Below are 22228 nucleotides of genomic sequence, written 5' to 3'. Positions count from 1 at the left end.
GAAGAAGTGGAAAAATCAGACATTAGCATAACAGCTCTATGTGCAATTTAAACAGAAAATTGGAAAAAACAGGACTGAAAGCCTCAATACAGTTCATATTACAGTCAATGAAACCGGTGGCTTTTTGTCACAGATTGAACATTTGATAAGTGGCTCCCCATGCAAACAGCAAATGTTTTCCAGCAGCTCGGTAGCTGCCTGTGGGTGGCACAGTAATATAAGGTTACCAGAGAGGAACTGGAAAGGGAAGGGAGCTGCATCGTCTAGGGCAGCACCACGGGGAAGGTGAGTGGCTTTTTCCAACACCTGGGCAAAAGCAAGCCTTAAAAGTACTCCCGGCCATGCTGCGCAGAACACTGGAGTGGGACTCCCGACCCCACAGCCTTACTGCTCGAGCAAAGAATCTCTGAGGCTGGAAAAGAATCACTGGGTCCAACCTGTGACCACTCACCGCGCTGCCAAGCAGAGCAGAGTGCCACATGCAGCTGTTCCTCGAGCACCTCCAGGGACAGTGAGCAAACCTCTCATCCTGGACCCACCGTTCCGGAGAGCAGCTGAGGACTGCGGGCTGCACGCACCAGCTGAGCTATAATAATCTGTGTCGGTTCTGCAGCACACCCCCAAAACGCACAAAATAACAGGGTTACTTATTTACCTCTGGCTTCTGGGGTAAAATTCAAACCACTTCTGCCTTCATTTTGTGGTTTCTATTTTCATCAAACTTTGAATAAAAACTTAGCAGCAGAGTACTCGCTCAGTGCTGTGGTCATGCCCCTGCAATTATGACTCGATAGACAATTTCATTTGCAACCACCATTTCCTCCCCAGAACGAGGCCACTTTTCCTCTCTGCCACTGCAGAGCCCATTTGAAAAGTGTTTCTTTTTGCCTCTGTTTAAAAAGTGAGAGGAATGAGCTTAACCACCATCAAAGCACTAAAATGAATTTGTTAGAAAGCTCACCTGACCTCCCAAAAATCCAGCAGCAGCAGAGCTGAATTTGCAATCCTGCCATAAGGGTCTTTCCCAAAGCACCCTGAATGCCCAACTGCTTCCTGGGATAAACAGCCCACAGGGTTTGTGCAATCAGATTAAACTCCATGCCTTCTCTGCTGCACGTTCCAGCACATAAACCAGGCATCTGTAATCAAATTCCACAAAGGCAATGCAACGTTCCCACTTGAAAAAATATGAGATACAGGAAACCTATGCTGTGTTGTCAACTCACAGACCAATGCTTTTAACTGGGAACAACTTACCCGTTTGAAATTAAAGCTCTTTCTGAATCAACACTCTGGAATTACATCACTGAATCTACAGGAGCATTACATTTCACCTTTTGAAGCAGATTGTGCCAAGCGGTTCAGGTACTTTTAAATTCAGTTGTAGCATTATTTTTTTCTTTCACAGACTCACTAGCATAATTTCTAATTATTTCTGATTAAGATATCAAATTTCCTTGAAGAAGCCCTTCTCAGGCAATTATTTTCTTGCAAAGCTACAGCTTTAATAAAAAGGTGCCCAGGCTTTAACTAGGACAGTAGAGAAATTAATTCCCACTACTGATCTGGCAGTCTTTATAACATTAAGTGTAGGCAGCAAGGCATCCCATTGTGAAAATAAGCTCATAAAGCTTCTGAATGAGAAACAAAAAAAAAAATCTTTTGTAGTTCTCATGGTTGTGCACAAAGTTTATGAAGCAGCAACACTGATTGCCTGGGGATGGTGCTTAGTGCAGCCATCTCACCTACTGGGCCAAAGTTGATTTTAATCTCAGGTGGAAGCTGTGCCTTTCCTACTGCTCTTACAAATGCTTTCAGGCAGGGACACAATCGCGGAATGGTTTGGGTTGAAAGGGCCTTTAAAGATCATCTAATTCCAACCTTCTGCCATAGGCAGAGACATCTTCCACTAGACTATGCTGCTCAGCACATGGTCACTCATCTTTTAGGTTTTGGTCTGATATACTCCTCCAAATAATCGTTAATTAAATCTTAAATGGGATAATCTTAAAGACAGTAATCTCCTGGAACTCCCCCAAGAACAGGAATGTTTCAGCTCTCTTCTCTCATCACCACTCTAACTTTCCATTAGAAATGACATTTTCCAGCCAACACGTTTAGCTGCATTAAGAGCTCAACAAAACTATCAGGGCTTCTTTCCAGCCACAAAAGGACCTTCCACAGTAACAATGGTTGAAAAAACACCCAACTGAAGCGACAAATCTCTCCTTGTGCCCTGCAGGCAGGTTAGCTGACCTGGGCCAGGAAGGCAACCAGGAAAAAATGCTCTTCTCCAACTGTGCAAATTTAAGCAAGGGAATCATTATAACACCGAGGAGCAGAGAGGACTTTAAAATTAGAGACAACGTCAACGTCTCAACATTCTCGAGGCGCAGGAGCTGAGGAAATGCCGTGGGATGGGCTGCATTAACAGGAAGGGTGCTGGACGTGGCTCTGCGTACGCAGCATGAGGATCCACAAGCAGAGGATGCTCCACAAGACACGCCTTAGGAGCACTCCAGGTACATCCAGGAGCTCCCAGCCCTTCCCTGCACAGGACCCAGAGATCTCACAGAGCAGCTAACCCAGCCAAAACCAGCCTGCTGCAGAAGCAGCTGGCTTGAATGCAGTTCAGTTCCTCAATTTGTCTGTCACGTGGGCCACAGCAGTCGCTGGAGAACAAGGGAAGGGAGCGAACGCACAGGAGCTGCTCGGCAGCCACAGCACCTCTGGAAGTTCACACAGCTGCAGCCCCACACAGGGCTGCAGTGGGCTAGGACTGGGCTGGGGGGACATCGAGTCAGCCTTCCCAGCACCAAATAGCCTTGAAAACCCAACAGAATCACAGATCCAGCCCACTCCTCTGTCCCTTGTCCCACTGCAGACACCCCAGGGAAGGTGCCACCCTTATCTCCCCATGCTGTTTGATCACCAAGCCATGAGAACCCATCCCGCATAATCTCAGAGCATCTGTGACAAACCAAGATTGTTTACTCATATTTACAAGATTATTTATCTGCTACAAAACTATTCTTAAACTCCTCCAGTACACCTAGAAGCAAAACCCTAAAGCACCAACTGATCCCAAAGCAGCAGGATTTCTCAGCTCTCTGTTTTGAAATAAGCAGGACCTCGCTGATCATAACTCAAGGGCAGGCACTACCCAGGAATTCCAGTTTAACCAGTTCCACGCTTTCTACCCCTCATTCCTCCCACTTTCTTGGAACAATGGGCAGCAACAGAACCCTGCCCCAATCTATACCGGAATAAACAGTTCATGGGGATGAAAAGCCACCTGCTCCCCCCACACGGTTAAAAGCATTTCCAAATTCCAGCTCTCTCCCAGCCAGCACAGATGGACACACCAGGCACAGACACCCGCTTTGCTTCCAGCACAGCCTTTGTCCTGCTGAGACACAAAGCCGGATGGCAGAGGCTGCCTCCATCAGAGCTGTTTTGTTAAGGGATCACGACATAAACCAGCAATCCTCCAGCCACAAAAACAGTTCAGACTCGCTCCTAGCACACTTAAATTGCAATCTGCTAAAACACACAGGCACACTCTGGCTTTTGGGGACCACATCCCTCCACTGGCAGATCACATCCTGAGATCTGACTAATGCATCACCTGCCCCACATGTCCCCCGATGATTAAATTTAACATGGAACAGCTCAGTCATCACCAGAGATTTTCACTTTCTTGCACACCCTACTTATGTCCAGGGCAATTCTGCAGAAAGTAAATCACTTCCTTTGCAAAGGAAGTGATGGCCCCAAGAGCAGGCAATAAAACACTAAAATGGAGCCTGAATTCTGCCTTGCTCCCTCCTGCTGGACCTGCCCTGTAATCCCTCAAGTGTGGTGGTATTTAGGGTGGCCTCAGATTCACAGCAGGAACAGGGCTAGGCAAACGGAGGCCACCAGGGACTGCTGAATACTCCCTCAGACACTGCTGCCTTTGCAAAGACAGAATCAGCACAGAGGCTTTCTGCAGTGCACACCGAGCTCCAAAAGCAGCAGACACCGACATTGCCTTCCCTGCTCCTGGGCTTGTGGTTCGTGTGCTGCTCAGCAAGTCTGGCCATCTGCAGAACGCTTCCATCAGGACCCGGCTACCCACAGGACAGATCCCTGCTGAGCCAAGGCAGAGCTGTGTCCCACAGCCCTCCGCTCCACACTGCACTGCCCTGGCGCCACTCTCGCCCTCCTGGCACCCCAAGCACAAGGGAAGAGTTTCTGAGCACGCTGATCACGCTGCCCTAGACCAATTTTCCAGTCCCCTCAAGTGTACAGGGCTCTCTAGCCACAAGATTCATTCATCCTATCAGCTCAGGAACTGCTTCTGTCATCTTTTGCCTTTCAATTTAGCTTTCTCTGAAGACAAATGCTAATATCCTTTACAAAAAATCCAAATCTGATCCAAAACTAGACACATCACTGGAATGAATCACACAGCATTATTAATTCTCCCACCCATCAAAACAGAAATGTCTCACCTTGCAAAGCAATTGTAGTGGTTGCCCAGGCTCACAGAAATCTGTCCCATCTGTTAAAAATCTGGGTGCACTAAATGAGACTATTTGACAAACACTCTGCTGCAAGGCAGCAAACATTTCACCCCACAATGGCTACTACAAACGTAGACAGTGATTACAGGTAGCCGAGCTAAGTTGCTATCAGCCAGCACAAACACAGCCTCCCAAGAAAGAATTCCTTTTGAAGACTGAGCTTGCAGAGACACTAAATTCCAGCATCAGGCCTGCAACTGTGAGAAAGCTTCACAAAATTAAGCTTGGAAGATCTCACACTCCAAACTGCTACAATCAAAAGCAGGGAACAAAGTGTTCCTGCCTTCAACACTAACAGAAATGGCATATAAACCAGGACCTCCACTTCACCTGCACACAGCGTGCCTAACAGGCAAAGCCTCTCCGATTTCCAGCTCCAAGGGACACCCACAATAAAACAGGAGCCATTCACTATGAAGGAGGAGGCAGGAATTGCACTCCCAGAGCTGAGCAGTGCTGGCATCCACCACCCCAGCTCCCCATGCACTACACTCCCAAGCGCTGTAGTGCTGCATTTTGGACAGCAGGTTAACCCCACACTTTCACTTGGGCAAAAGTCAGCCTGCTGCTGCTGATCCCCACGCACGGCAACTTCAACACAACAATTTTCAGCATTTCAACATCTCTGACAGACTCCTGGCAAAGGACACGGTCCCCTCCTGTTTAATGGAGATACAAATCCATTCCCAACACACTCCTGTTTCAACTGAAATAGTTGTCACAAGCAAGTGACATGCCACATCAGAATGGGGATTTTTGATGAGTAAGCTTTATTTGCTTCTAAAGTGCTCACGCTCAAAAGAGGGCAAGGATGAAGAGGGTATGATCAATGCAGGCAAATATTAAACTGTCACACTTCCCCAAAAGCAACCTCAACACCAGCTCCAAATGAAGTTTTGTTGAAGCCAAACTCATCAGCAGCACTGTCAGCCATTCCCAGAGAACTCTCATCCCACTGAGGGACCCAAAAGGGCCCTTCTCCAGATCAACATTCTGATCCAAGTTCAAGAACACAACATATTTTGTAGGACACCAGAGTAACGCAACATGTGGCTCTAAATCCACACAAAACAACTACCCACATTATCTTGAGGATGCAAATCAAGCCCCTTGCTGCTGGCATTAAGAATGAAAACTGCTTCCTGCACCAAAGCCACCTTGGAAATACCGAAGAATTAAAGAATTTGAGCTTTCAGTACAACAGGACCAAACCACAGTCACATTATGAAACAACAAGTAATATCAAACCCTGAGGGATGCATTTGTGGAGAACACAGGAAGACTGAAGTCTACAATCACAGGTTTAATTATCTTAAATGATAATCAAAAGGTAGTAAGATAAACATTCACATCAGCATAAGGAATCCTACTCTGCATTTACTCAGCAGTGCAGCCACACATGACAGGACAAAGCAATGCTCACAATATAATATTAAAAATAGTGATACTATTAAAATGAAAGAGCTGTTTCAGTACTCATTACATGTACCAGAAACACAGAATTGCCTTCAATGTTATCCCCTATGAAATGACTCTGCTCACCAAGAACACAGGAATGAATCAGCCACGACATTCACGTGAACCCGCAATGGACTAAGAGCAAACTCCACCTACTTGTTAAAGATTTCACTGCTATAGAAACTATGATTAAATACCCAGAGCCATGAATCAGCCCCTGAAATGAAGGTACACCTCAGCAGGCACAGCAGCACCCAGCACACTGACAGTTCAGTCACCACCGGCCCCCCAAAACTGTGACATTATGCAGAAAAACAGCTTTATCCAGACATTTCAGCTCCCACAAACACTTCATCTTTCTTACCTTTGGGGCTGGTTGTTTTAGGGGCTCTCTTGGTTTTGGCAGCACTTAATGCTGCACATGCCTCTTACAGGAACAGCAAACAGGCTCCAAATCCATTTTGCCACAACTGGATAAAGCAACTAAAACCAAAGCCCTGCTTGCTGCCTCTGGACCAGCTGTGTCCCTGCACTGCAATTCCAATCAAGCCCAGAGAAACGCGGGAGGAAGATGGCAGGGCTTACCAGCAGTTCCTCTCTCTAGTCCCTGAACAAAGTGGATTTAAAAGAGGTTTAATTTTCCCAGAGGCTAATGCTCTCAAATCTAAATAAATCCTCCAAAAGAAGAGATTATCCATAAATTTACTAGTTAGAAATGTTAATGTATCCAGTGCTTATGCAAGGACTGCTGCTCTCCATGCAACAGTATCACCTATACAACTCCATATTAAAGGAGAAATGAATTTCTGGTAGTTTCTCCCCCACCTCCCTTTCCATGCTGAAATGCAGCCCAGCAGCTTTTATAAATCCCGCTTCCCAAGAGCAGCGGGAATTTACTGTAGAATCAAGGCAAACTTTTTTTTTCCTATTTCACTGAAAAAGCTCTCAAACATCTCCCCTTGCAAAAGCACTTAATACAAAAAGCAAGATCCACAGACAGGAAAGCCCAGTGTGAACCCTGAATATGCATTTAAATGAAAACATTGCAGAGTTAAAACATTAAATTACACATTCACAAAATACAGGACAAGGTGAAAATCAAGAAACAATTCCTTGAACACAGCTGATGCTGGACTTACCCAACATACCCAAACACTTCCTCCTGTTATTCATACTCTATTTACTGAAGGGCCCACCTACACACCATATGACACAGAACAGGATGGGACTAGACCAGTAGAACCTGGCTGCTAATTATGGCCCTTAAGGCTGAGATGAATTAATTTGTCCCTCTAGCTATAAACAGGAGGATGACATCCTCACTAACCACAGGTAATTTTGGAGAGGATAGACAGAAGGAAGAAACAAGGAAAAAGTGACTTGCCTGACATCAAACACCACAACAGCAACATAGCTGGGAGCTAAACCAGGCCTCCTGTCCACCTGAGCATCCTTATTTTCCCTGGACTCACAGTTGATAAGTAGAGAGAACACAGTCATTAAAATACAGATTGAAGGCTTCATTTGGAAGCTAGAAGCAGATGTGGAATAATACTGGTTAGTGTAATCACTAGTGTCACATTGATTTTGGGGATCCAGCAGCCTCATAACAATCCTTCATCTCACAATTATTTGTTCTCCTCTGGCATCACACAAACACCCTTTACAAGGGAACAAATCTAGCAGGAGCTGGACTCCATGACCCTGATGGGTTCCCTTCCTACTCAGCATATTCTATGACTCTGTAACAGCTCTTCTCCTGCTTCTCCTGTTTCACCTGGTTTGCAACAGACACTAAACTTAATATTGCCAAAAATAAAAGCCAAAATTTACTAGCACAAATCTGACATCACTATTTCAGTAATTATCCTCCTCCTTAGTCCCAGCTGATAAAGATAACCTCATCAGCACAAGGTCATCCATCCAGGAACACCGAGCAGATATTCTGTGGATCCATCCAGATTTCCACTGTCAGCATTGCAGCAGAGCAGCTTTAAAAATGCATTTCCACAGAACCTGATGCAGCCAGCAAAGACCAGCTCAAATCCTTCTGACCTTGCCCCCATCCCTGCTCAAACCCACTTAAGCCTCCCCTGCACTGGGATCCAAAGGCTGGCAGGTGTTAGCTGTACCTGCAAACCTGCTTCCTGTGGATCTTGGCACTGCAGCAAACCAGCAAAAACTTTTAGGCAGCTCTGGAGAGGAGAGGGATGGATAACACACCAGCAGCAGCACTTCTGTGCATCTGCGGGGGAGCTCTTGCCAACACAGCAACAGCAGTGCCCAAAGCCCCTTTCCAGCAGGCACAGTGAGAACGGCCGAGCCCCCGACCTACAGCAGCGAGTTCAGCTGGTGACACACATCCCAGACCTGATTTTGAGTGGGACAGAAGGATTAGTCAAGAGAACACAACCTTCAAAGGCATGTGACTACAGCCAGAGTCCCCTGAACACTGGCACAGTGACATGCTTTGTTCAAAGCTCAAATCCTCCAAAGACAACAACCTTTGGCTTTATCCCCCGTCCACAAACACCTCTGGAAGCCTCACCTCCATGAGCACAGCCTGAGACACAGCTTGTGATCCCAACCTCAAGGCCACATCCAGCAATAATCTCTTTTTTTTCTAAGTCACCCTCTGCAACACAGTGTTTACACAGCGAGAGGTCTGAGCATGGCCCACCACTAAACACTGCGCAGACACCAAACGAGTCAGTGCCTCTCAAACTTTGATCCAAGTTTACAAACCAAGGCTTTCCTGTATGATTAGGGCCAAACTTTTCTTGATTACACCCTTAAAAGCCAAGGGAGAGAAAAGCACATTAAGAGAGGTTCACCCTTCCCAGACAAGTGTGAGGTGATGAAGGAAGCCCATACGGGGCAGCCTACAGTTTAAATCAATGGTGGGGATTAATCTTGATGTATTTTAAACAACTGAGTCTGTGGCAACACAGCTGTAATAAAGGGGTTAACTTTTGGGGTTTGGTTAACTAAAGGAAAACCTTTAGGTACTGGCAGCCAAGAGATTCCTGCTTTTAGCAGCGGCTTTCTGGAGCTGACAGCGAAAAGGTTCAAACCTCTAACACCAGTAAACTTTACCGAAGTCCAATGATCTATCCTAAAAGTGTTTCACAAGGCACCAACTGCACAGAAGTGCCAGGCTTGCACAAATCGACCTCATCAGTATGCACCTTGTTTTGCCCCATGACACTCAGCAGCTGCGGTTAATTAGTCCTTGATAATGAATTGCCCATCACGACTGCACGAAGCTGGTAGGTGAGCGATTCCTAGCTGTGCTTTGGAATCAGTATGCAAAAACCACAAACACTAAAGAGTAAAGTTAACAATCTGTTTACCCCTTCCCTCACTCCTCCAAAGCTGCTACCAGCCAAAGGCTCAGGGAAAAGAAATAATAAATCTATTTCCGGGGTTCAGCAGAGAGAAACCATTTGGACCGCTCTCAATTTTCATATCTTTGCCACCAGCGCTTTGTGTTATTTCTCTCAACTCATTCAAGTTAGGAGATGAAGCCTGCTCTTTTGGCTAATAGCATTTAAAGCCTCTCTCTGGAGATAATGAGTCCTCCCTCCCCCATCCCATCCCCAGCAGAAAGAGCAGAGATTCACCAATAAACAAAGAAATTCAGGCAGTGACAAGCAGGGTATGGCTGAGACCAAAGCTGCCTCTCGCCTCCCTATGTCAGCACAGCTGAGGATCAAAAACAAGTGACACCACAAGCAATAGGATGAACAACACAAGAATTTTCAGATTAAGGGCTTCGTCATTTTGAAATCAGGAAAACAGCAACTCCTCATCTACAAGAAGCAAAATACCAATGTGTAATCACTACATGTTCTGCCTGGTCACCTTCCAAGCCACACAAACCGTCCTGAGTCATTCAAAATCAGCAGATAAGAGCAAGAACTGGGAAGGCTGCAGCCTTTTACCTCTGGTTCCAGGCCTGTCACCCAGCCACTGGAAAATCACACCAACCTCCACACCTCAGCTCCTACAGTACGAGACACAGTAAATCCTCTGGGCAGAGGAAAAATGACGGGCAGTCAGCAACGGGAAAGCACCTCTGCTGAAGGCTGACAAACTTCTGCTCAGCTGTGTGCCAGCTCCTCCCACGGAATCTGCCCTTGGATTGAGGGGCACAGTTTGGAAGGAGTTAAACTCAGCCATGGGGATGAGCAGCCATGCTGGCTGCTGCATTCCTTGCCTAACCATGACCCCACTGTGCAGGGAAGAACTGGGAATAGTTATCACCGCAGCACTGACACGTCAGCAACAGCGACTAATTAACTGATAAAAATAGATCTCTGAAAGGGCTTTTTTCCCCTCGACACAAAGCCCAGGCCCAACACTGCTACAGTTGCACATACATTAGTTTTCTACAGGCTCCAAACTTGCCAGCAAAAAATAAAAGCATTCTCACACTCAGAAAAATAAACCCACCTGGCATTTGTATGCAGAAAATCACTGCTAAAGGGAACTCATTATGAATGACCTGGAGCATCTCCACTCCCACCTTAATGGATGCAGGAGCAAGATGATGTCTTTGCCCCCAATAGTCCTACCAGCTTCCCTGCAGCCTAAAGTTCCAGTTTTGCCTGAAAAATGACGTGTTTTGACGTAATCCAAATGATCCCACTGATATTTGCAGCTTTCTTCACTCATAGTATCATTGAGACCAACCAGAAAAACCCAGTTCTGTTTTAAGCCCCCCCCCTACATACCCAGACACGGGTTTTGTACAGCCTGTAACTAAATATTCATCACCAGCTAATAAACCTGCAGGAACCACAGCCTCAGCAGTTTTTAATACATAGAATGCTGCAACACATGCCAAACACAATGAAATTTGATCAAAATAGAAGCCATTTGTTTAAATACAAATGATTTGGCTCTCAAAACTGTTATCAAATTGAACTGGAAATGAAATCAGCCAGTGGCTGAATGAAGTAGAAGGCTGTACAATCACTGATGCAGCAGCATGAAAACGAGGATGCAATCACATCCCCTCGTTTGTGGAACTGCCCCACGCTCCCAACAGGACTCCCACTCCATCTCCCAGGGGCTGAGGACACTCTGTGCCTCAGACACAGCTCAGTCCCTGGTAATCCACAAAGAAAATGCTCCTTGCAAAAACACTCTGATATATTATCAGATAATAGAGTATCACCTGGGAAGGGACACACTGGCACGTTTGAAACCACCTTGACTTGGGACAGACCAGCACAGTCATTCCCAGCACTGCTGGCAAAAACAGGTTTAATAAACCTACTCTGAATGAGAAAGGGGTTTTGTTACCATCACTGTCCAGATACTCAGCTTCAGCTGGTGTAGCTGTGACAGTCCCTCACAATCGGCCTCATTTTGGCTCTATTTTGCCCTTTCCTTCACAAAAGGGAATTTAAACCATGTAAGTTGCCAATTTTAGGTATTGTCTACTCTTGAAAGCAGTTTGGATTCATTTAAAAGGTCTGCTTGAAGAGCACCAGGCACTCCTGAGGAAATCACAGCAGGGAGAGGAATCCGGTTACACTCCCTTGCATCTTCTGCAGCACATCAAACTAACTCAGCTGAACATCCTTTACCCACCAAGAGTGGCCTGGGGAAGCTTCATCAATCCCCCTCCCTGATCCTGCACCGGACTTGCTTTTGAAAAACACGAGCATCACGCAACTTCAATGTTCAGTTTATTTCAGCCTCAGCTGACCACCGTCTCGCTTCATTTACTTTTTTTTGCAGCATTTCAGTGCCAGAGAAGGGCACCAAGCCCTCGCCTACCTCCACCTGGACAAACACAAGCCAATGCAAGGCACAGAGGTAAATAATTCATCTGCGTGCAAACAGAGGGAAAGAACAATTAAGCCAGAAAGCACAACGGGGACGTTTCAAATTTCAGTCAACATTAAGGCAGGAGAGATCAAACAAAGAAATACCAACGGGGCTGCCTCAGAGGGAACTTTGGGGAAGCTGGAAACACTCACGGCAAGGCACGGGAGGGCGGCGGGGACGCAACCCGGGTTTTACCGGAGCTCCGGCCCCAGCCGCTCCGGGTTCCCGAACCGCCCTTCGGAGGACAGCGGCGAACTCCGCTCCTCGCGCTCGGAGCCAACGAGCGGCTGCCCGGACGCCCCCGGCGCGGTGCCCGCACAGCCCCGGCCCTCCCGCGGCATCCCCGGGGCGCCCCCGCTTCCCCTCCGGGACCGGGACCGCCCCCGCCCCGCAGCGCTGCCCCCGGGCAGGGAGCAGGGGGCGGGGCAGGGCCGAGCCGCGGTTCTCCGGCCCGGGGCGCTCCAGGCCCGGGCTCCCCCGCGTTTCCCCGGCCGTGCCAGCGCTCCCGGGCCCCCGCCCGCCCTCACCTGCCGCCGCCACCGCTGCTGCCGGGACGCGCCGCCGGAAGTCGCGCGCAGGGCATGCCGGGAAATGTAGTGCGGGCGGCGAGGACGGGGCCCCGGGACGGGAGGACACGCCCCCCTGGGCAGGAAGATACGCCTCCCGGAACGGAGGATACGCCCCTCGGACGGCGAGGGCACGCCCCCCGGAACTATGGGGATACGCCTCCGAACCGGAGAACACGCCCCCCGGACCGGGGACGCGCGGGATTTGGGGTCGGGGGCGTTCGGAGCGTTGGGGTCAGGGGGATGATGAGGTGCTGGGAGAGGTTGGACGGCGGCTCTGAGGCCATGGAGTGACTGGCGATGGGGGTTTGGGGTGGGAGGATGAGATTTTGGGGTCAGGGCGTGAGCGGACTGTGGGGCTTTGGCACCGGGTCCCGAGGCCCGGCCCCGGGCCGGTCCCACCTGGGCTCTGTGATTGTTCATTTCAGCCCATGCAGCGGATCCAGGTGTCTGCCTGCACCTGTGGGGAATGAGCCGCCCACACTCAGGTGTTTCTCATCTCCAGCCCCACGTGAACCCTGCACAGCGAGGGCAGCTCAGCCCCAGGGATGCTGCCTTTGCAAAGCGCTTCGGGCTCCATCAGTTGTAAAATGTTCCTTCAGCACAAATTTATTATTATTATTATTATTATTATTATTATTATTATTATTATTATTATTATTATTATTATTATTATTATTATTATTACTATTATTATTATTGCCACCACTATTATTTCCTGATGCTTTGATGTGTGTTAAACACCACTAACACGTTATGTTTTTAAATTGAGGGCAATTGCAGTGAGAAAAAAAAAAAGGCATTTATTGGGATCATAACTATCAGCTACAGGTAGGGAGATTATTAACACACCTGCCCTGCAAGAGAACAGTGAAAGCTGTGGATAAATTATAGATGTGTACACAAATTGCAGGCTTTAGTAATGCACTGAATGAAGAATTTATTGGTTTATAATTGTGACAAACTGAAAAAACAAAGGGGGTTGAAGTGATGCAATGAGCCAGGGCAGGGGCTAAAGGAGACCCGAGGGCTGGCTCAGCTCCCCAAGCCCCCCAGGTCCCCCCAGTGCTCTCTGGAGCTATAGGGTGACACCCCGAAAGAACAGCCCTTTGTGGGGGCTCTGCTCTTATCCCCACCAGGAACTCTGGCACAACCAGCACAGCTCAGGGAGCCCTGTCCCCCTGCCTCAGTTTCCCCCAAAAAGCTGCCCTCAAACCTCTTTTCCCCCAAAACAGAGACTCTGCCCCAGCATCCCCAGCAAACTCAGGCCCCCCTGCCCTCCCCGTGCTCCCCTCCCTGCGGGGTCCCGAGCAGCCCCAGAGCCAGACCTGGCTCCTCAGGCACTCAGGGAAGCCTCAAGGCTCACACACCTTCCCTGCAGCGCTGGCCCCTCCCCAGGATCTTATCAGCAGCTCCCAGGGGCTCCTGCCCACACCCTGATAAGAGCTGGGCTCCCCATCGTGGGCTTGGGGTGTCCTGCTGCCCCCCAGCCCCACTGCAGAGGGTCAGAGCATCCCGTGGACACACACACGGGGTGAGTGCCGTGCCTCCATCTGCCTTCCCAGGAAGGTGCCACAGCCAGGAAAGACTGGCAGCAGCCACCACAAGGAGAGTTTACTGAAGCCAAACCCATCCCTCTCAGGCGCATGGGGAGGACTCAGACCCCCACACCCTCCCTTGGACAGCCCGGGGATGCTCCTGGGTACCCCCAGAGCAGCAAGAGCCTGCACTCCACACCTGCCATACAGGAACAGCCCCTGGGCTGACCACGGGGAAAGTGAAACAGGAAAAAGAATTAAAAAATAATTATTTTATTTTTTCAGACAAGATCAATAGCAGAGTTACAGAGGCATTTCCATGCCTAGTCAGAAGTTAATACATCAAAAAAAAAAAAAAAGAAATAACTTAACTGGAGCTATCATTCAACAGCCAAACCAAGGGTGGCAATGCTGCTGGCCCTGGATCCTGCTTCCCAGAGGCACCTCTGTGTGCTGCTGGGGATGCTCTGGCAGATCTGGGTGAAGCCATGGGCAGCCCATGCCACCCCGCCACCCTCACAGCAGGAGAGGGGCTGAGGGAGCCTCATGCCCCAGCACAGCTCCCCACCTCAGCCCCTGTGGAGGCAGTGGAGATGTGCCAGTGGTTGGAAAACTGCAAAAAGGCGTAAAACACACTCAGGTATTCTTACCCTTTCCCTGCTCCTGCCCTGGCACTGAGGTTAAAGGCACTTCACATCCCAAACTGCAGGGGATGAAGCAGAAAGGTGGGGAGGGGGTGCCGGGGCAGCACCCCCACCAGCAGCTGTGTCTCCCAGCACAGCAGGACCCAAAAGGCAGGGGTGAAGGCCATGACATCCTCTGGCCATCTCGGGCAGGGGGACAGTCCTCTTCGGTGGCAGCCTTGGTGCCAGGACATGTCACAGGGTGTGACACCAGCACTGCAGCCACAGACATGCCAGTCTGGCTCCGCTCAGGCCAGCCCCAAAAAGGCACGGTGCAGCAGAGCCCTCGCAGCTCTGTCAGGCCCAGGGCAGCACTCTGGGGTCTTCCAGCACCAGCAGCTTCCTGGGGCTCCCCTCTCCGGGGAGAAAGCGCAGGGAAGCTCCCACTTCCACAGCTCTAGGCCCGTGAAGCAGGGAGACAATAGTGCGGTGGAATTCCAGGGCTCCAGCTGCCCCCTGGCTGTTCCTGCACAGCCAGGACAGGAGCAGGAGCAGAGCAGCTCAGGTCAGGTCATGTAGCGGGTGACAGCCCTGAGGGCGTAGAGCAGAGCGGCCTGCATGCGTGCCTCCAGCAGGAGCAGGTTGATGTGCACCTACAGGAGAGCAGGGTCAGGCACAGGGCCAGGCACAGGGCCAGGCACAGGGCCAGCACCTGAGCACCCTGCAGGGGAAGGGACGGGCCAGCACCTTCTCGGAGTGCTTGAAGTGCCTCCAGAACTGTGCGTAGATCTGCTTGGTCGTCCTCTCTGGGTAGCAGGCCACTGTCTTGATGTAGACCTTTAAGTTGCGCTCCAGGAGCTGGTTCACCTCCCCGTAGTCGTAGTCATCATAGCTGGAGAGAGGAGGATGTGTTATTGCAGACACTTGTGCACTCATAGAGTCCAGAGTGCTTTGGGTGGGAAGGGACCTTACAGCCCTTCCAGTCCCACCCCTGCTATGGCAGGGACACCTTCCACTGTCCCAGGGTGCTCCAAGACCTGTCCTTGGACACTTCCAGAATTCCACCACCTCTGTGGGCAAAATCTGCCAGAGCCTGACCATCCTTACTGTAATTTTGTATTAAATTCTCCTTTCCCAGGGTTGTTCTGAACCTCAGCCAAGCCCGCCACCAGCACCACTTTGCCTTAGGGAAGCAGCAGTGCTGTAACCCAGACAACTCACGGGAGCTGCTCCTGGCCCTTCCCAAGGCAGGACAGAAAGCCCAGCCAGGTTAACCCAGGAGCTGCTCCTGGCCCTTCCCAAGGAGGAGCAGAAGGCCCAGCCCCTCTGGGCACGCACCGGATGCCGAAGACGCAGTGCACGTAGTTCCAGATGGCGCGGCGCAGCACGGAGGTGTCCACGCCGCAGTGCATGGCAATGGTGTTGTAGGTCAGGTTGTAAACCACCTGGAACTTCTCATCCAGGAGCTGCCCCACGTCTGGGTACAGGCGGTTGATCAGCGAGTAGCCGTGGTCCTCCCAGGTGTAATCCTGGTGGAGAAAGGACGCTAGGGTAGGGCTTTGGTGGGGAAAAGGGGGATCCCTCTGTCCTGGTTTCAGGAAGGGTGGAGTTAATTTCTTCTCAGTCGCTGTTCCAGCGCTGTGTTTTGGATTTGGAATGAGAAGGGTGTTGGTAACACACTGATGGTCTGGATTTTTTGCTAAATTTGGTTTATCCTGAGTCAAGGACTTTATTCCTCTTTGTTCCAGGCTGTGCCAATTGGAGGGAGCACAGCCAGGACAGGCGACCTGAACTGTCCTCAATCCTGGGAACAGCCCTGACATAAACAGGAGGCACCCCCAGAGCTGAGGCACTGCTGAGCACCCACCTGTGCACGGAAAGTGGGGGGGGCCTGCTCCCCCCTGCGTGTGAAGTCCTTGTATCCGAACTCAGGGTCCTCCAGGAAGCAGCGGATGTTGGACTGCAGCGAGGGATCCAAAACATCTACAAGGCACCAGCGCAGAGCCATGAGCCCAGATGGAGTCAGCGCTGCACCGGGGAGCTGATCCCGCTCTCCCTCAGGCAGGTTCTGGTTCTTTTCCCCCCCTCGGGCCCACCTGGCCCACAGGGACCCCCTACCCCCAGCATTGCCCCCTGCACCTCCTCACCTGAGGAAGGGACCAGCAAACTCTCTGTCTTCTCCAGCTCGAAGCGTGTTGCCATCTCCTCCTGTGTGACTCCGTGCTCCTCCAGCTGGTTTTCCTGCAGCAGCTTCATCCTTTCCATCAGCACCTCCACCTCCTGCATGGCATCTGTGCCCTGGGGAAGCACAGGGCAGGGTCAGCCCTGCCCCGACTGACCAGAGGGGCTCCCAGCCCCAGATCTGCTGGCACTTGGGGGAACCCCGGGGCATCTCCCTCTGGGTTGGTCCTGCCCAGATTCCAGCAGCTCCCATCCCTAAAAGAGTTAAGGGCCAGGTTGGACAGGGCTTGGAGCAGGCTGGGACCGTGGAAGGTGTCCCTGCCCATGGCAAGGGGTGGAACAAGACAGGCTTTAAGGTCCCTCCAATCCAAGCCAATTTGTGATTCCCAGGGGCAGCCCCATAAAGCATCCCAGGGTACATTCACACCCTGCAAGGCAAAGCCCCTCTTACCCCAGAGCCCCCCACGCTGTCCCCAGAGGCGGGGCTGCTGTTGCTGTGGGGTGAGGGGGCCCAGCAGCTGCTCCCCACGTCCTGCTCCCCCTCGGGTCTGATGCCGCAGCCGAAGACAAAGGATGCCAGCGAGTGGTAGTGGGTGAGCAGCACCAGCGCCTGCACCAGCTCTGCCAGCGACCAGCTGTCCTGCCCCGGCCTCAGCAGAGCCTGTGACACACAGCAGGGCTTGGAGTGACCCCCAGCCCACCACAGCCCAGCGCTGGGGCACGCCAGGGGCAGGGATACAGGAGTGTTTGGGAAGTGCCTCACCCATAGACCTGTCAGGGGCAAGTCAGCCCTTCCCACCCCACTGCCTCCCTCAGCCCTGAAAGGGTTAAACCCTGGGGGCCGTGCACACAGGAGGTGACCCCCGGAATCAGTCTGTGTGTTCTGGGGGGATCTGTGCTGGCAGCACCAGCTCTCACCTCGATGTGCTCCTTGGTGACGAGCCAGGGCCGGTGCGCCAGCAGCTTGTTGATCTCGTTGAGGTTCCGGAGTTTTTGGGGGGCACAGTGGAGCCCCTGCAGCCATGCAGGGCTGCCCCCCACCTGCAGGAACTCCCTCATGTGCAGCCCCACCAGGTAGGAGCAGCGGTGCCGGGCTGCAGCCTGCAGGGAGAGCCAGCGGTCAGCCCAGCCCCGCCTGGGGTCCCACCCTGCCACAAGCCCCCGAAGAAGCCAAGGCACATCACTCCTGGAGGGTTTTCCCTGGGGATGTGACTTCCAGACAGGGGGATTTCCCCCCTCACTATCAGTGCCAGTGCTCCAGAGGGCCTGGAGGGAGAGTGTTGGGGTACCCTGGGTGGGCACCAGCCTCAAAGGGGTTTGGGATGTCAGATCAGAAAGGGGCCCATCTCTGGGGTCCCAAATGCCCCCAGAGCAGCAGTGCTGGGACCCCCCGCAGCCCCTGTGTCCCCACAGCACCCCCAGGGCCCCGCTGCTCACCATGATGGCGATGTAGTGGCGCTTGTGGTAGGGCAGGGGCCCGTCCATGCGCAGCAGGAGGCACTGGGTCTTCCAGAAGCTGCTGAGGTACTGGGGGTGCAGCCCCATGACCATGGCGACGTGGTCCACCCTGCCTGCGGAGACGAAGGCCTCGAGGAGCTGGTGCAGGCTGCTCTCCCCGCCTTCCTGCGGGATCTGCACGAGGAGTGGAGGAGAGAAGTGAAGGGCTGCGAGCTGTGGGCTCCCACTCTTCCCAACCTCCCCTAACCTAAATGGAGACGCCCCCCAACACGCAGGAGCCCAAGAGCACCGAGGCTGGATCCTCACCCCAGTGGAAGCGCCCTGCCTCCGGAACGGACACCGCCGGGGGCCCCCGCTGCCCGTGTCCCCCCTGCCAGCCCCGGGGGGCACAGGGGGCTCGGGGGTCTCCATGGCAGAACCCACACAGCCCGTCCTGCTCGGCCTGTGGGTTGAGTTGTTTGTTTGGGCTCTGCAGTGCGAGGGAGGAGGAGATGGGGGTCAGCCCCCAGCGCAGTGACGAAACCACGGCGCTATCTCTGCCTGAGGAGGAACATCTGGAGCAGTGAATGTGGGTGCTGAGATAGGGCTCAGGTGCCCTGGGGATGTCAGGGCAGAATGCTGGGGTCGGGCAGGGCAAGGGTGTGGGTCTTTGCATCACCAGGGAAACACAGATGTGTCTGACTGAGTGGGGAAACTGAGGCACAGACAGGGCAAGCAAACACCAGGGTGAAATACAGCTGTTCCCCTAATCTCCAGAACGACCCTCCCCAATACCACAAGGATCCTCCTGGGGTGGCTGACCCCTCTCCATCCCATCCTCAGCATCCCATCCCCACCAGGCGCCAGGAATCGGAGGGTTGGGAATCCTTCCCGCAGCAGGGAAAGGTGAAGGAGACCCCCACCCAAGCCAATTCTCATCGCTTTACCTCTTCCAGGGGAATGAAGGCGCTGGGGCCCCTCGCCAGCTCCCCGGCAGCCTCAACTCCTCTTTCCTAGGAAGGAAGGCAGAGCCGGGAGTCAGCGGAGCCCGGGAACATCCCCGTCGGCGTCACCGGAAGGGGTGACTCAGGCGGACACCGGCACGGGCCGCGGGGCCGTGTCCCCACACCCTGTGCGTCAGGCTGGCCGCGCCTGATGAAACCGGACTGCGATGTTGCTGCGCTGTGTGACACAACGGGACAGCCAGCTGTGACACCGCTCCGAGCGCGGGGCACCACCGCCACGGGACAGCAGCGAGGAACGGGCACAGCACGGCACCGGGCATCGGGAGCAGCACTGTGCCGACGGCCCGCTCCGCGGTGCCACCGACCCTCCCTGGGCACTAAACGCCACTCAACATCACGATTTCCCCGCACACTGGCAGGACTACCCCTGCTCCAAGCACGGGGTTCGGGTCCTTTCTGCCCCACACTCCTCGGGGCTGGAGCTCCCGTGTGCGGCCAAAGGGCTGCTCCTGTCCCGGCCCCTCCCCTCCCTGCAGCCGGGCGGGGCGGGCAGCGGGGCACGACCCCACGCCTCTCCGAGGGACGCCAGTGCGGGCTGCACCGTGCGCGCCCGGGGACGGGGCGGTACAGCCCGGGAGCCCTTACCTGGCCGTCCCGCCGGGCCCCGCAGCCCCGGTGTTCCTCCGGCCCCGCGGGGCTGCACGGCGAGCCGGCGACCAGCATCACGCTGGGGCTGGGCGCTGGGGACAGCCCCGGTCCCCGCAGCGACCCCGAGACCCCGCGCCCGCCACGCTTACATAGCACGGGGCGCGGATACGCCCCTCCGCCCGCCTCCGCCAATGGGAGCTTGGGGGCGGGACCACTCAGCAACAATCAGACCAATGACAATGCGGGGCGTGGCCAGCGCGCAGCCATCCGGTCTGTCTAGGGACCCTTCCCCGACCCCGCAGCCGGGGCCAGAGAGAAACCGGCCTGAGGCAAACACCCCAGCTCCGGGCACGGGCAGCACAGGGATATGGAACCGCCCGAGCGAGCCCAGAGGAGGCCAGAATGCTCCAAACAGGGCTGGAGACCCTCTGCACTGGACAAACAGCTCTCCCTTTAGCTGGGGAGAGCTAAAGGTGTTCAGCCTGGAGAAGGCTCTGGGGAAAACTTAGAGCCCATTCCAGAGCCTAAAAGGGCTCCAGGAGAGCTGGAGAGGGACTTGGGACAAGGGCCTGAAGTGCCAGGACAAGGGGGAATGGCTTCCTGCTGCCAGAAGGGAGGGATAGATGGGATATTGGGAAGGAATCCTTCCCTGTGAGGGTGGGCAGGCCCTGCACAGGTGCCCAGAGAAGCTGTGGCTGTCCCTGGATCCTTGGAAATGTCCAAGGCCAGGCTGGACAGGACTTGGAGCAACCTGGGACGGTGGAAGGTGTCCTTACCCATCAGAGGGGGGCAGAAAAAGATGAGCTTTAAAGATCTTTTCCAATCAAAAAGGTCTGGGACTCTCTGACTCTTTTACTGGGTTTGGTGTTTCTCCAAAGGGCCAGAAGAAAAAAGAAAACATGAAAAGAAGGGATAAAATCCCTTCACACCCTCACAACCATGGGCTGTCCCAGACACAGCACTGGTGCTGCCTGACAGCCCAGCACACAGGAGTCGCTGCACAAACAACTCAGGATTCTCCTGGCAACAACCTCCTCTGGCTCCGGGCTGAGCTCCTGCCAGCAGGGGAACGTCAGAGCTCCCTGGCACTGCAGCGCCAGCCGCACAGCCCACGGCTGGAACAGCCACCCTCAGCACAGCCCACAGGCCCAGCCTCTGCATGCAGGAGGGCACGGCCACTTAGAAACGTCCCTGGGCATTGCTCCTTGTCCTTGTCCCTTCCTGGGGCTATTTTTAGGGTGTTTTGCAAACACGGCTCTGTGCTGAGGCTGTGGAGTCTGGGTGCCTCTGGCCACCTCAAGGTTTCCACTTCTGTCTTTCCATTTGTGTCATTTCAGAGGCACAATTTGGGGGCTTCATTTCATGTGATCCGAGGGAACGTGGCCCCTCACTGACCAGGGTCAGAGGTGCTGGTTTAGCCTCTGCCACCCCAGCCCAGCTCTGTCACCTGCTCCTGCAGCACTGTCACACCCCACAGAGCTGCAGGACAGGGGCACAAGCAGAGGTCTGCGCAAAGACCCTGGGGCTGCGCAAAGAAGCTGCGGACAGGGCTTGGAGCAACCTGGGACAGTGGGAGCTGTCCCTGCCCATGGCGGGGGTGGAACAAGATGAGCTTCAAGGCCTCTTCTAACCCAAACCATTCCATGATGACTCTGCAGTTCCACCTGAGGCCACGAGCTCTGTGTTTGCTCTGGGCAACACGGAGCAAGCAAAATAGGGGTCGCAGAGAGGGGGAGGCTGCCTCTCTTCTCCCCTTTCTGCTCCCCAAAAAGCTCTGGATATTAGAGGGACAGGGCTGTGGGTGTGCATCAGGCGATGATCCAGCTGGAGAGATGGGCTGGAGATGCTGCCAAATATTTAATATAAAAATATCCCATCAGAAGATACGAAGGGCTGTGCCAGGAGGACATTTGTCCCACAGACAAGTCCTGCATGTTGAGCAGGGCTAGGAGGGGCCAAGCACCGCTGGGCGGGCATAGAACTCTAGGTTTTGGGGCAGCACGGGATCCCCATCTGTCCCTCACCCCTGGTCAGCCCACCTGGCAAGCACGAGGTTACCTGCAGCACTTTTCCCAGGTGGCTCCTGCTGGCTCGGGCTGTCAGCAGCATCTCCCTCCTGCCACAGCAGCCTCCCAGGCTGGGAGCGAGGAGCAGGCCATGCTGGCCAGTGCAAAACAGCTTCAGCACCCCACAGAATCATGGAATTGTTCTGTTCAGAAAGCTCTCTAAGACCACAGAGTTTAACTATTACCCCAGGATGGCCAAGGCCACCACTAACCCATGTCCCCAAGTGCCACATCTGCATGGCTTTTAAATCTCTCCAGGGACATAAAAACAAACAAGGGTGGGTAGTTATTTTGGGGCTGACAGTGCTCTGGTTACCATCCTGCTGACTGGAAAAGT

General features: G+C 53.1%; 2 protein-coding genes across 6 annotated transcripts in view; both read right to left on the bottom strand.

Annotated features, from left to right (window-relative positions):
• The window catches only part of PHACTR4 (phosphatase and actin regulator 4), a 188385-nt gene that overhangs the window by 36971 nt on the left and 129186 nt on the right, over positions 1–22228 (bottom strand). The window contains exon 1 of one of the 3 annotated variants that reach the window (XM_005496357.4): positions 12395–12505. The exons of 1 other annotated variant lie outside the window; for it this stretch is intronic. The gene's annotated coding sequence lies outside the window, so the exon portion shown is untranslated. Of the gene's footprint in view, positions 1–12019; positions 12368–12394; positions 12506–22228 lie in introns of those variants that run through there. One more of the 3 variants, XM_026798645.2, reaches the window with a different exon arrangement.
• SESN2 (sestrin 2) lies at positions 14236–20000 on the bottom strand. Of its 3 annotated transcripts, XM_005496361.4 has the most exons (10): positions 19823–19996; positions 19160–19225; positions 18213–18407; positions 17694–17876; positions 17227–17436; positions 16742–16892; positions 16462–16577; positions 15933–16123; positions 15342–15486; positions 14237–15247 (listed from the first exon to the last, which is right to left on the bottom strand). In XM_005496361.4, exons 1-10 carry the CDS (start codon positions 19898–19900, stop codon positions 15161–15163), a joined length of 1422 nt encoding a protein of 473 aa, XP_005496418.2. In that variant the 5' UTR covers positions 19901–19996; the 3' UTR covers positions 14237–15160. The 3 variants fall into 3 exon arrangements, with proteins under 3 accessions (XP_074411601.1, XP_005496418.2, XP_005496419.2); XM_074555500.1 differs by lacking the exon at positions 17227–17436 and having other exon boundaries at positions 14236–15247; positions 19823–20000; XM_005496362.4 differs by lacking the exons at positions 19160–19225; positions 19823–19996 and adding an exon at positions 18540–18702.

The sequence above is a fragment of the Zonotrichia albicollis genome, chromosome 20, assembly GCF_047830755.1.
Source record: "Zonotrichia albicollis isolate bZonAlb1 chromosome 20, bZonAlb1.hap1, whole genome shotgun sequence".
NCBI classification, from domain to species: domain Eukaryota; kingdom Metazoa; phylum Chordata; class Aves; order Passeriformes; family Passerellidae; genus Zonotrichia; species Zonotrichia albicollis.
Note: the sequence above shows the minus strand (reverse complement) of the source record. Positions and strands in the feature narration are given on the sequence as shown.